This window comes from Nerophis lumbriciformis, linkage group LG06 (genome assembly GCF_033978685.3).
Source record: "Nerophis lumbriciformis linkage group LG06, RoL_Nlum_v2.1, whole genome shotgun sequence".
NCBI lineage: Eukaryota > Metazoa > Chordata > Actinopteri > Syngnathiformes > Syngnathidae > Nerophis > Nerophis lumbriciformis.
Genome location: NC_084553.2, coordinates 35,001,385 through 35,016,465, shown reverse-complemented (window position 1 = coordinate 35,016,465; position 15,081 = coordinate 35,001,385). Strand labels below are relative to the sequence as shown.

The 15,081-nt window shown below is 41.6% G+C and overlaps 1 protein-coding gene and 1 pseudogene across 1 annotated transcript in view; both read left to right on the top strand.

The window, feature by feature from the left end:
• Positions 1–13,783, top strand: part of syt9a (synaptotagmin IXa) — a 104,128-nt gene extending 90,345 nt beyond the window's left edge. Inside the window, exon 7 of the mRNA XM_061964207.2 lies at positions 12,920–13,783. Within this exon, the coding sequence (XP_061820191.1) occupies positions 12,920–12,988 (69 nt within the window). The 3' untranslated portion in view covers positions 12,989–13,783. The remainder of the gene's footprint in view (positions 1–12,919) is intronic.
• LOC133608938 (kelch domain-containing protein 4 pseudogene) lies at positions 9,455–10,629 on the top strand (annotated as a pseudogene).
• Positions 13,784–15,081: the final 1,298 nt, after the last annotated feature.

Sequence of the window (15,081 nt, the reverse complement as noted above, 5' to 3'; positions counted from 1 at the left end):
CTCCCTCTCCCGGCTGCAGCCAGCGCGTCGCCGCCTCTTGGAGCCGCTGGCCAAAGGCGAATGGCCGGTCCTCCTTCCCCAGACGCATGGACCGGAACCGTCGTCGGTAATCTTCGGTGGTGCCTCCCGTCCGGTCCAGCACCGCCCTCCTCAGGTCCTCAAAGCGCACTCTGGAGGGCGCCGGCAGGCTGAGCGCCGCACGCTGCGCCTCCCCCGTCAGGAGCGGCAAGAGCCGCACCCCCCACTCTTCTTCCGGCCACGCGCATGCTCTCGCCGTGGCCGCAAAAATGTCCAAAAAGGCATGGGGATCCTCTTTTTTGCCCATGCGGGGGATGGTGACGGCCGTCGGCACTGGCAGCGCGCCGCCCCCCTGGTCCGCTAACGCCCGCAGGACCTGGCACTGTTGGCGGGTGGTCGCTGCCAGCTCAGAGAGCGCTCCCGCGAGAGCCATCAGGGTGTCGTCTTCCCTTGCCTCCGGTGGTCCAGCCGAGTTGGGCGCCAAATTGTGGAAGTCCCTTACTTCCGGGTTCTTCTGGACCCCAATCATAGACATGACAGCTCCTTTTCAGGGTTGAACACTGTTTTATTTTCAGTCTTTTTTGTGCTTTTCAGCAAAAGTCTTTTTGTTCGTCTGTCTCGCTCTCGCTCTCGCTCTCGCTCGTGCTCCACCTCCTCTCTTCTTCCCGACTGCTGCTTTTAACAGAGCGACAGGTGATCAGACAAACACACTCAGCTGTGTCATCCACTCACCTGTCGCTAATCTCGAAGCCGGTCCCGACACATCCCGCCTCGCTGCAGGTCCGCAGGCCACGCCCCTCACAGCGACGTATATATGTTTTTTTCCTTCTTTATTGTGCATTTTCGGCCAATGCAACGTATACTCCGGAGCGACTTATAGTCCGAAAAATTTGGTACCACATGGTTTTTAGATCATTTGAAAAGGTTGTAAACTGTAAGTAGGTCGGATATAATTACTGAATATGATTAAAATCAATAGTGAGATGAATAATTCAGAGTTAATATTTGAGTGAGCCTTAGGCTACTATGTAGTGGAAAAGAAGGGCCTCGAGGTCAAAAAGGTTCAGAACCCCTGGTTTACACACCGGTAACATAACCATTTATAAATGTCCACAATACATCATATGTGACCAAATTAGTGCGACAAAAACTAAACAGAAGTGCTAATAACGAATATTATAAAAGGTGCATGTTGTTTACATCCAGAGCAGCCATCTTTGAATCCAACTCGGGGTTGGGGAGAATGCTCTGTCTTTCCGAGTCAGAAATCCGACCTCGAGGGGTGTTCCAGTTGAAATTTCCACCAGAAACTCGGAAATTCTGACATCCTAGTACGAATGAAACGCACCATAAGAGGCGCAAAGCTTATCTACTAAGCATGTGCGTGTGATATCAAGCTTGCACATGTTCTAATACATGTAAACGGTTGGTAGACCAGGCCCTTTGTCCATTGAACGAAGCAGCAACTAATGCTAACAATCCAGTGCTAATTGTAACAACACTTAAAACTGACACCCTAGACCTGTGGTTCTCAAACTTTTTTTGTCATCCCCCACTTTGGACAAGGGGGAGTTTTCAAGCCCCACCTGCCCCCATCGCCCCAACAGAGCGCTAATGCCAAGCTTTAACATTTTCAAATTTATTGAACATCAAGTTGTATACATTCGAACTCAATAACATAAAATAACATTAAGTTCAATAATAAATAAAATAACTGTGCAGCTGTGGTATAACTTGCATCAAGTTCAATAATAAATAAATGTTGTGTTTACTGAGAGAGGTGATGGCTCAGACACCAGGGGGCAGTATATACAATAATTTATTATATATAATAAATATATATAATAATAAACATTTACAACTAAACCATAGAAATAGAGTGTGCGACTAAAATACAAGAGTGTGTGTGTAGTGTAAGACTATGTGTGTAGATATCTGAAGTGTGTTACCAAGTGTTGATGAGAAAAGGCAGACAAGTCCAAAGAGGGCAAGGCAAAAGGGGTCCAAGTTCAGCGAGGGGTCCGTGGGGCAGAGAGAGACGTCAGAGTCCAGGGGCGAGTGAGGAGTCGGGAAACGAAGAAGGCAGTCCAAAACACCGGGGAAACAACGGGAGATCTCGAGGAGGGAAGACTCGGGAAGGCACTGCGGAAGAGCAACAGACGTCAGAATCACGGAGGGAAAAACAACACAGTAAGAGCGCATAAGGCTTACGGTACACCATGAGAAAAACTAAGTTCCCGCGACGATCCTTGGGTCCACTGGTCCTTTATTGATCTCGCTCTGATCAGTCGCAGGTGTGCAGATTGCCAGCGAGTGATTGCAGCTGGTGGCTGCAGCAGGGCGGAGACGCGCGCGGCGCGTCCCTGGATGTGCGCACCCGTGGGCGTGTCCCGAGGTGCGCACAGACGGATGAGCGGCGTTGGCAGGAGCCTGAGCCGTAACAATAAAATAACTTCCATCAAGTTCAATAATAAATAAAACACAAGTGTTATAACTTGCATCAAGTTCAATAATAAATCAAAAAAAGTGTTATAACTTGCATCACGTTCAATAATAAATAAATAAAAAACTGTTATAACTTGCATCAAGTTCAATAATAAATCCAAAAAAGTGTTATAACTTGCATCACGTTCAGTAATAAATCAAAAAAGTGTTATAACTTGCATCAAGTTCAATAATAAATCAAATAAAAGTGTTATAACTTGCATCAAGTTCAATAATAAATCAAAAAAATTGTTATAACTTGCATCAAGTTCAATAATAAATAAAACAAAAGTGTTATAACTTGCATCAAGTTCAATAATAAATCAAATAACTTGCATCAAGTTCAATAATAAATACAATAAAAGTGCCACTTTGCAATCTTTGCAAAAAAAAAAGGAGGAGCTATGCATTTGGCAAGACAGGGCAAGTGACAGCACTTTCCCCCAGGAGAGCCACCTTGCTTCACTGTGAAACAGCACGGCTGTATGATCAGCTCCCATTTCCTCACACAGTGCAGAGAACAGTCGCGCTTTCAGTGGTCGTGTTTTGATAAAATTTACCGCGCTCACAACATCTGTTAAAACCTCATTGAGTTCGGGGCTGAGCTGCCTTGACGCGAGTGCTTCCCGGTGAATGACACAGTGCGTGCCCGTCACATTTTTGTTTCTCTGCAGGCGCTGGCTCTGGCTCGACGACCTTTGAGGTGTGAGACACAAATGTATATATTTGTGTAATTGTGATCCACACATTAGCCTGCTACCCATCCGCTCGAAAGTTTGTTCCGCTTAGCCCCGCCCCCATTAGTTACTGTTGCTATGTCTGTCAAACTTTCGCTCCTACCGAGAAATATAAAGCCTACAGTAAAAATAAGTACCGGTAATTTCCATTTATTTATATAGCGGATTTCACAGACAGAATCACAAAGTGATTTACAGTGTGTATAGAAAATGAAAGCATAGTAAAAAAAATAATCTAAAAATATAATAATTTAAAAAAAAATTTTAAGTGAAATTTCCTCCCGTTCCTCGCGCCCCACCTGTCATGTCTCTATTCCCCACCAGTGGGGCGCGCCCCACACTTTGAGAAACGCTGCCCTAGACAGACACGGTTTTGATTGATTGATTGATTGAAACTTTTATTAGTAGATTGCACAGTTCAGTACATATTCCGTACAATTGACCACTAAATGGTAACACCCGAATACGTTTCACAACTTGTTTAAGTCGGGGTCCACGTAAACCAATTCGTGGTACAAATATATACTATCAGCATAATACAGTCATCACACAAGTTAATCATTAGAGTATATACATTGAATTATTTACATTATTTACAATCAGGGAGGTGGTATGAGGAGGGTTTGCTTGATAACAGCACTTCAGTCATCAACAATTGCATCATCAGAGAAATGGGCATTGAAACAGTGTAGGTCTGACTTGGTAGGATATGTACAGCAAGCAGAGAACATAGTGAGTTCAGATAGCATAAGAACAAGTATATACATTAGAAATACATTTGATTATTTACATTTGGTTATTTACAATCCGGGGAGATGGGATGTGGAAGGGGGAGGGTGTTAGTCAAGGGTTGAAGTTGCCTGGAGGTGTTGTTTTAGTGCGGTTTTGAAGGAGGATTGAGATGCCCTTTCTTTTACACCCGTTGGGAGTGCATTCCATATTGATGTGGCATAGAAGGAGAATGAGTTAAGACCTTTGTTAGATCGGAATCTGGGTTTAACGTGGTTTGTGGAACTCCCCCTGGTGTTGTGGTTATGGCGGTCATTTACGTTAAGGAAGTAGTTTGACATGTACTTTGGTATCAGGGAGGTGTAGTGGATTTTATAGACTAGGCTCAGTGCAAGTTGTTTTACTCTGTCCTCCACCCTGAGCCAGCCCACTTTGGAGAAGTGGGTTGGAGTGAGGTGTGATCTAGGGTGGAGGTCTAAAAGTAACCTGACTGGCTTGTTCTGGGATGTTTGGAGTCTAGATTTGAGGGTATTGGAGGCGCTAGGGTACCAGGAGGTGCAAGCGTAATCAAAAAAGGGTTGAACGCGAGTTCCCGCTAGAATCTTCAAGGTGCTTTTGTTGACCAGAGAGGAGATTCTGTAGAGAAATCTCGTTCGTTGGTTGACCTTTCTGATTACCTTGGTTGCCATTTTATCACAGGAAAGATTAGCCTCTAGAATGGAACCTAGGTAGGTGACCTCATCTTTCCTGGTGATAACAATGTCACCCACTTTTATAGTGAAGTCACTGACTTTCTTGAGATTGATTTGGGACCCAAATAGGATGGATTCCGTTTTACCTAAGTGTATGGATAGTTTATTGTCAGCGAGCCAGGTGCAAATACTAAGGAGTTCAGCACTGAGAATTTTTTCCACCTGTGACTTGTCCTTGCCGGATACCAGCAGGGCCGAGTCATCCGCAAACAGGAACAATTCACAGTCGCATGCTGATGACACGTCATTTACGTATATTAGGAACAGTAAAGGCCCTAATATACTGCCTTGGGGGACTCCACAGCTTACTGTCGGGGGTGGACGATGCCGTTCAACTCTACCACCTGTTTCCTCCCCTCCAAGTAGGATTGCATCCAGCTCGATGAGGTTATATCAAATCCGATAGCTCTGAGCTTATCCAACAGTATAGCGTAGTTTACGGTGTCAAAGACCTTCTGAAGGTCCAGCATGACCATGCTGCTGTATTTGCCCGCGTCCACCTCATGTTTGATGTGGTCGGTCAGATAGAGAAGGCATGTGTCAGTGGAGTGGTTAGTTCTGAAGCCGGATTGGGATTTGTACATGAGTTTATTAGTAGCAAGGTATCTATCGACCTGTTCATAAACTATTTTTTCCATTACTTTCGAAATGGAACTGAGAATAGAAACAGGTCAGTAGTTACCAGGTTCTAATTTGCTACCTTTTTTAAAAAGGGGGGTTACTCTTGCTATCTTGAAATCCTTGGGTACTTGGCCTTGTTTAATTGAGAGGTTAATTATGTGTGTGATTATAGGAGCAATGGTGGTGGCAGAGTCCCTGAGGATTCTGGAGGGAATATTGTCAAGGCCGGTGGCCTTGTTTAGGTGGAGCGCGCTCAATTTATTAAGCACCTCGTCAGCTGAGACCATTTCTAATTTGAAATTGTTGTTGATTACTCCTAGCTTTCTGTAGAAGGCTTTAATGTGTTCTACACCAAAACGACCAGAGTGGTGGGACAGCTTGTTAACTAGAGTTGTGGCTATGCTGATGAAAAAGGTGTTGAGTCTGCTTGCTACCTCCATTTTATCTGTAATGAGGGAGTGACCCTCCTTGATGTTGATGTTGGTGAGTCTGGTTTTAAGTTTCTGGCTGCATCCAGGAAGCTGGTTGTTGAGAATTTTCCAGAGCTCACTTGGCTTATTTGTGTTTTCCTCTAATTTTTCGTTAATGTAATTTTTTTTTAAGGATTTAGTCAGGTTGTTTGCCTTTTTTCTTAATTTATTGCATTGCTTTTTGAATGTTGAAAGGAGTGATTTGAGGTTATTATTATTGGGTTGTTTATCTACTTCGATTTTACACTTGTGGTATTCGAAGTATTTTCTGTCTCTGTCTTTTATGGCAGCTAATAGGTCTGGATTCATCCATGGTTCGGAGCAGGCTTTGATTGGAGCCATATCATTTAGTATCGCTAGGAACGCTGTTTTGAAGCGATCCCAAGCATCTTCGACCAGGTTGCTCATGAGCACAGGGGACCAGTCCCACTCACCTGATTTAAGGTTGAAATTATCACTGGAGTATGTTTTAACGGATCTGGATTGAGCGGTTATGTGGCCATTGGCTTTAGGTTTAGTTATTTTGCGGGTGCAGAAGGTTAGATAGTGGTCGCTAAGACCACAGATCATGACCCCACTATTTTTTATGTTTTGCCGGTCTGATGTGAGAATGAGATCTATGGTTGATTGGATGGAATCACACAATTTAGTTTCAGAGAAACACAAGATTTTTACCTTATTGTTGTGGAACATTTCTCTGATTTGGTCGAGTTTAGTTCCAGAGAGGCTGCTCACATTAAGGTGGATGATTTGTAGCCCACTGGAACCAAAAAGAACAACAGAGTCTGCTGGGGAGAAGTATTATCCAGAAGATGGAGAGATGTTGGTTGTTATTGAAGTTGTATTGCAGTCCAATTCACTGTTTGTGTGGAGCGACTTGGGGGAGGGGGAGAGAGGCCCATTGTTCGTCAGCCAGGTGATGGGGGAGGGGCGGAGTTGACGAGGGGGGGCCCAGGTAGGGGTGGTGGGGGTGGACTTGGTTTTTGCGGGTTTCGGTGAGATTGAAAACAATGACCAGGGATGTACAAAGAATCCCCTGAATCCTGTGTAGGCCGCGGGGGGTCCAGGTGACGCGGTGAATACCCTCAGGGTTTGGGAAGAGGCTGGAAGTACCTCCGCACTGCCGACTTTAATGGTCGTCAAAAGCCATTTCGCCTTCTCGCCTTCCGCCGCCGCGCCGCTGTCCTCACCGGTGTCTGTTGACTTCCTCCGTCTCTGGGCCGCCGACCGCACCGATGATCGGGGTGAGGTCCTCTGTCCCGCAGCTAAGCTAGCTACATCGGCGTTGTTAGCAACAACATTGCTAGGCTTCGCCAGGCGAGACAACATTAACCGGGTGGTTACTGGTCCGGGATTAAGTTCTGTGTCTCCTGAGAGTAGAAGTAATAGTAAAATTATTGATCTTCATTCTATCCTTCCAGTCAGGGGCTTATTTCTTCTGTTCCGATCTGCTGTAAGGCAAGAGTGGATCACATTACCTTCGAAACCCAGGTGCTTAGCAGATGAATTACAGAGAAAGTAGAAATCACAGTAGTCGTCCTTTTTGAGTTCACCACTCTCATTTTTTAAAGGGTATTGTATCTGTGGTGGTTTAAAATACAAATCCGTGATCCACAGTAGAAAAAGGAGGAAGTGTGGTATCATCCGAGCAGTTGTTTGGATTCCCGAGCGGGAGCGAAAGAAAATGCGACTGCTCATCTCGGCGTCTGGAAAATAAAGACCCGGTTCACTTGCGTTGCTGATGTAGGTTCAACAAACTTTTAAAATCGACGGCAACTAACATTCTTGAAGAGTATAACTTACTGCACAAAAAATGTTTCCAACTATCCATGTTTCTCCCAGTAACGCTCTGTCGTCTTCTTCGTCACTCTTTGTTCTCCATCTTGATCCCGCCCCCTTTAAGAATCCTATCATTACGAGGTATCACTCTCCTTGACTCTGATTGGTTAATTGTGCAAATTGACACCTGACCTAACAAATGAACAAGAACCTATCACTGAGACGTTCAAGGTCTGCTTTAACATACGAAAAATGTGTATATTTACGACACATTAAAGCATTTCTTATTATGAAATTAAATTAGATGGACTGGGAAACAAGCAACAGAAGCAAAAAAATGAAAACATGCTAGATGAAAACCTGCAACATGCAACCAAGGTAAAAACTAACACCAAGTTTTGTTTTTCATGGCTCGTCATCTGCTCGTCTTTCAAGACCCGATCAAATGACTCCCTGCCTGCTTGCTTTGCTTTTGCGCCACTCACACCATTTTAAATCGCTATCAGATTTCCCATGTTAGATAGAGCACAGTGGGAAACTAATGAGAGAGAAAGTGGAAGACAAAACCTTGCCATGATTTGGCCTCAGGCTTCAAGAGATGGTTCTTCTTCTGACGGAAAGCTCTCTATGAGCAGTTCATGTGTTGGAACTGAGAGAAAAAAGGGCTAGAAGATGTGCAAACAACGCAGTGTATATTCCCCTGTAAAGCTTACAATAAAATGAACATGAAAAAGTATGAATAGGTGACACAGGTGAGGTGGAGGATGACATCATTAGGTTATCAAAGGTCCCAGGGGGGAAAAGGCAGATTTGTTTGGCAGGGACACGACTAACCAGAAGGGGGCAGTAAAGCTCTGTAAAAAAAACTAAACAGTAAAGTAAACAAAAGTGGGTGCAATCTATGATCGTTTTAAAGTATGTTCTTAGCTCATAAATACTATTCCAATTAACAAACATTGCTCAATATTTGAACCATTTTGTGTGTCGCTGTTGCTTGCGGATAATTATATTATAAATAATTCTATGACTCCCAAAGTCAAGACAACAAGTCCCTTTTTGTTTTTTTGTAGAGACAAAATACTTACTGTATATTGTCTTATTTTTGGATCTGTACTGTATTTGTTACGTTCGGCTGTATGTCTGGACGAAAGTGCACGAAAGTAGTCCTTTTTATTAGGGAAAACACAGGTAACACAAAAAGCAAAGATGCATAGAGCAAAACACGTGTGAAGTAGTGATGTGTGCGAATCGATACTGTAATATTGATACCGCCGATACAGGATCTTTAATGTTGATTCTCAAATCAAACTATGGATACTTTGAATACTTTAGTTATTTGAAATAATATAAAACGCAGTGTAAAGCAACAAATCAGTGAGATCTTGTCTAAATGAAACGTGATTGGTAAGTAACTAAAGCACAAGCGCATTCAATCATTCACTCTGTCATTTATTTAAGAAAATGACTGGCAATTAAAATTAGTCGCTTAGTTTTATAAAACCGCAAGTGTATGTATCCTTTTAATGTAGGCTATTTGGATACACCATACATATTCGACTACTAATAAGATAACACATTCAGTGCTGAATAGTGCCATTATTTGTTTCGCCCTGTGATTTTACAAACCCCGTTTCCATATGAGTTGGGAAATTGTGTTAGATGTAAATATAAACGGAATACAATGGTTTGCAAATAATTTTTAACCCATATTCAGTTGAATATGCTACAAAGACAACATATTTGATGTTCAAACGGATAAACATTTTTTTTTTTTGCAAATAATCATTAACTTTAGAATTTGATGCCAGCAACACGTGACAAAGAAGTTGGGAAAGGTGGCAATAAATACTGATAAAGTTGAGGAATGCTCATCAAACACTCATTCACAGAAGACGGCACAGTGATGACCATCAAGGAAGTAATCCCTGGAGCTCAGGATGTGGAGGAAGATGAGAATGAACAGGAGGAGGAGGAGGAAGAGGAGGATGACACAGTGTCAGTTCTTGTCGAGCCCTGCCCACGGTCCAGCGCCATGGCAACAGTGCGTCAGGGCAAACTCTTCCTGTACGGCGGGATGTTTGAGGTGGGCAACCGGCAGTTCACCCTTAACGACTTGTACTGTCTGGATCTTCACAAGATGGACCATTGGGATGTGTTGGTTGAGATGGACCCAAAGACCCAGGAATGGCTGGAGGAGTCTGCCTCAGAGGAGGACGATGATGATGATGAAGAAGAGGAGGTGGAAGGAGGAGCAGAGGGAGGGGAAGAGGAGTCTGATGAGGAAGATGACAATGAGCACCCTGCAGTGAAGGACGAGGAGACGTTGAGCGAGTACCAGGCCCGCACTGAGCAATACTGGATAGGACTTGCTCGCACCAACATGGGCCCTGATGCCAAGGATAAAAAAGTCGCCAAGGTCGCTTTAGCGATGGCTAAAGTCTTCTATGAAGACCACTTGGAGGACGCTTGAGTGTGCCTTGTAAAATATTTGTATGTTTTATACAAAAGAATGTAACTGTTGGATATTAATCACAATCAATTTGACCACAGATTTTTGGTACCTGTTGTCTATACATTATTATTTCTGTTAAAGGAACAAAAGCCTCAGCTCCACATTGCAATTGGAGTTTGGATTACTTTTTAGCGCTTTAGGTTGTGATCACAATCACAGGATTGCTTGCTGAAAGCCCGAATACTGTCTGGTGTGAATTACTGATGTGTTGAAAAAAATGCCAGCTAGCTAACAGGCGAAAATACCTCACAAGAATATAATACACAACAACTTTCCAGCCCAGAACCTGGTGTTTTTTCTCTCTCTCTTTTTCTATATGCACTGGTTCACCAACCAACTCCCAACTAGTACTGTACCAATGTTGTTGCTGTTTTTGGATTGTCTTCACGTCCTGTCTGTTCTCAACCAGATTCAAGCAGCCGTCTCTCCTCTTCTCTTTTTTCCCTTAGTCTGTCCCCTTTACAAATGTATACAGCGGGGTGGTATTCCAAATGAATACAATAAAATACAACACAATCCCAACATGAGATGTATTCTAGGCACGTGTTGCAGTAAATCTGTCATCATCATCTAGTTCCATCTTCTCGCTGAAGGTTGCATTTCTTTTTCATGTATATATTCATTTCACACCATATTCATTGCACTTCTACATTTTTTATATTTTTACATATTTGCACATTGTTTTTCTAGCATGCACACATCGCACTGTATGGAATGGCCTCAATCTCGTTACCTTGCGTAATGACAATAAAGCTGATTCTGATTCTGATTCTTTATTCTGATTCTGATTTGGAACATCCCACAGGTGTGCAGGCTAATTGGGAACAGGTGGGTGCCATGATTGGGTATAAAAACAGCTTCCCAAAAAATGCTCAGTCTTTCACACGAAAGGATGGGGCGAGGTACACTCCTTTGTCCACAACTGCGTGAGCAAATAGTCAAACAGTTTAAGAACAACGTTTCTCAAAGTGCAATTGGAAGAAATTTAGGGATTTCAAAATCTACGGTCCATAATATCATCAAAAGGTTCAGAGAATCTGGAGAAATCACTCCACGTAAGCGGCATGGCCGGAAACCAACATTGAATGACCGTGACCTTCGATCCCTCAGACGGCACTGTATCAAAAACCGACATCAATCTCTAAAGGATATCACCACATGGGCTCAGAAACACTTCAGAAAACCACTGTCACTAAATACAGTTCTGTAAGTGCAAGTTAAAGCTCTACTATGCAAAGCGAAAGCCATTTATCAACAACATCCAGAAACGCCGCCGGCTTCTCTGGGCCCAAGATCATCTAAGATGGTCTCATGCAAAGTGGAAAAGTGTTCTGTGGTCTGACGAGTCCACATTTCAAATTGTTTTTGGAAATATTTGACATCGTGCCTTCCGGACCAAAGGGGAAGCGAAGCATCCAGACTGTTATCGACGCAAAGTTCAAAAGCCAGCATCTGTGATGGTATGGGGGTGCATTAGTGCCCAAGGCATGAGTAACTTACACATCTGTGAAGGCACCATTAATGCTGAAAGGTACATATCGGTTTTGGAACAACATATGCTGCCATCTAAGCGCCGTCTTTTTCATGGACGCCCCTGCTTATTTAAGCAAGACAATGCCAAGCCACATTCAGCACGTGTTACAACAGCGTGGCTTCGTAAAAAAAGAGTGCGGGTACTTTCCTGGCCCGCCTGCAGTCCAGACCTGTCTCCCATTGAAAATGTGTGGCGCATTATGAAGCGTAAAATACGACAGCGGAGACCCCGGACTGTTGAACGACTGAAGCTCTACATAAAACAAGAATGGGAAAGAATTCCACTTTCAAAGCTTCAACAATTAGTTTCCTCAGTTCCCAATCGTTTATTGAGTGTTGTTAAAAGAAAAAGTGATGTAACACAGTGGTGAACATGCCCTTTCCCAACTACTTTGGCACGTGTTGCCGCTATGAAATTCTAAGTTAATTATTATTTGCAAAAAAAAAAAATAAAGTTTATTAGTTTGAACATCAAATATCTTGTCTTTGTAGTGCATTCAAATGAATATGGGTTGAAAAGGATTTGCAAATCATTGTATTCCATTTATATTTACATCTAACACAATTTCCCAACTCATATGGAAACGGGGTTTGTATATCGTTTGAAAACGATTCCCCAAGAGCAGCAACACTTGAAATACATAACTTTTTAAATTGTACCACACGCACTAGTATATTTGTACAAAGTATCGGATCGGTATCGCTGATACCAGCCTAAATTTTACTCAGTATCGGATTGGAAAGAAAAACAGTGGTGTCATACATCAATAGTATGAAGCTTAAAGTGGACAAGGCAAAATGATCTTCAAAACTCATCAGGATTGGCAACCAGGGATAGGTTAGGGACCCAGCGCTCAGACAAGCGGTGTAGGCAAACAGGATGTGCGAAAACAATTTTAAAAAGCACTAGACAGGAAATAATACAGAAACTCAGAAAACTAATAATGTCAAAAACTGCCATGCAAGATCATGATAATCTTTGAGAAAAGTGTGGATTAAAATTTGAACTGAAAATGCCTGGAGGTAGTTGAACACAATGTATCCCCCTGGGCTTCCTCCAGCTGTTCATGATATTCTATAATATGGTCAGCTTCAATGAAATGGTTACCTCTTTTATGAATAATACAGCATGTTGGAAAAATACAATCACATCAACAAAACTGAAGAAATAACATTTTGGGTCCATGTGGCGATCTCAAGTAATTATACAATCGTTGAAAGTGTCTAATTATGCCCACCAATACAACTATTGATGTATTGTTGTCTTATTGTGCTTCTTTACAGTACCAGTGTACCACAGGTAGTAGCCAAGGTGGATCCTGTAACTCTCTGAAGGCGCCTCCTTCTCCATAGAGGGTCTCACTTAAGGCCTGGGTTCAGCCTACCAGTGCTGACAAATACTACACACACAAACACACACCCGCACGCACGTACACGTGCACACACACACACACACACACACACACACACACACACACACACACACACACACACACACACACACACACACAATAAAGATGCAGCCATCCATTGTGTTGGAGGATGAAGAGACATAACTGGACCAGTTGCATGTTGAATGATCACATTGATGGATTTTTTTTTTCTATAATGTTTAAAGAGAAAAAAAAACGTATGCAGACATTTGACCTCTGTCTTCTTAGATTTACACTTTTTTTACATTGTCTCTTGTTACATGTCTTTAACTGAGGTGAGTGTGTAATTTGCACTATGTACTTAACAACCAGTCAAACTGCCTTTCTCTCTTTTCTTTTGGTCGTGAATCGGTGCATGAGGTCATTGCTTGTTGGGATATCTCCCCAATTGTCTGTGTGTTTGTTCTCTCTACTTTGGATGTATTGTTCTGTTTGTTGATGTGCAGTGAAAGTTGATTTATTCAGAAAGTGGTTGTCTGTGAAGAAAAAAAAAAAGGTAAATATTGTCAATAAGTATAATTCAATCAAAAAAGCCATTGTCGATCTGATTGTATCAACAGGTTGTTTTTTTTAAGCATGACAATTGTTTTTCTTTTTTTCTTTATGGCCACACTGAAAATAAAAAAGTATTTTTTAAGATTTTAAAAAGGTAGATCATATTAGAATAAACTCTCATCGCAAAAAAAAAATTCATTATGTTTAAAATATCTTGCATTAAGAAGAAGATTTTGACAACAAATTAGTCAATGTTTTGTCAGATCAAAACCATTTAATGTGATTATTTGATTTTTTTTTTTTATGAAAAAAGAGCTACAAAGACTTAAAGAACAGATTTGGGGTTTGATTTAATATTAATTTGATATTATGACATTATCTCAATAATGCTGTAAATGAAGATAATGTGCCTTCTGATTTTGTTCATTAAATATATGTCATTATTTATTATAACTTTATTTTCTATAGTTTTTTTTACTTAAAAAAAAAGAAGTATTTTTCCTTTGAATATTACCAATTCATTTTTTTTTATTGCATTTTTTTCTTCCATTTGGCCTGAATGGTAACTCTATTATTACCCCAATATCAACAATAGTCATGCGAATATTAAAATATCACAATAAAAAAAAGAATAAATAATGTGTCCATTAAACGGGTATAAATGTTTTTTCTGTATAATTACAATTGTGTTTCATCATGTACGGTACTTGAGTAAAAAAATGCTAATCTTGTACACAAACCTAACCTAAGGTATGTGTTTTTTTTATTTTATCACATCAAATAAATGGGACCAATAATACAGTCTTTGATAACATTTTCATGAAAGTAATTTAAACACTTATATTTTTGTTATCATAATGAACAGAGCATATGACTAGAAGTTAAAAAAAATTTTTTTTTAAAAAAGCACCCGAGCGTTCAGACCTCCGCCAGGCCTTACATCCCAATAGTAAAACAGTCCTGAATCCAGACGGTGATCCGCTTTACCCCCAAAATGTAATAATTGTTTCCCTACCCCATTTCTGACATTTCCAGGAAGTTTCATGAGTTTCTCCAGCGGACTGAAAGAAAACACAGTGAACTTGTGATCGTATCTGTCAGCCACTGTCTTTGTCTCCGTGGGTGGAGGCGGTTAATGTAAAGGGAAGGTAACATACTGTAGTAGAAATACTCCGGATCAGCACCAAAATCTGATCAGTTGTTCCCTGATAAAAATCCGCCCATAATGTTTTGAGTTATGTTGTTCACTATCAACTAACTGAGAGACAAACAAACCCCAACAACCTCTTGGCGTAGGTACAAACGGCAGTGGTATTGTAATATTTGCAATGCCAAGTTTCACACAGGCCAAAAGAATGCTTAGTAAAAACAACTTTTACAATCAAGGCAATTTGCCGCATGTATGGCTTTAGAGTAAATGTATACTAAATAAAAGGCAGCCAAGTGGATTTCTCAGTCAGGGAATAGCTGCTTGTAGAAGCAGACAGCAAAAAAAACAATAACACCATTTTATTTTAA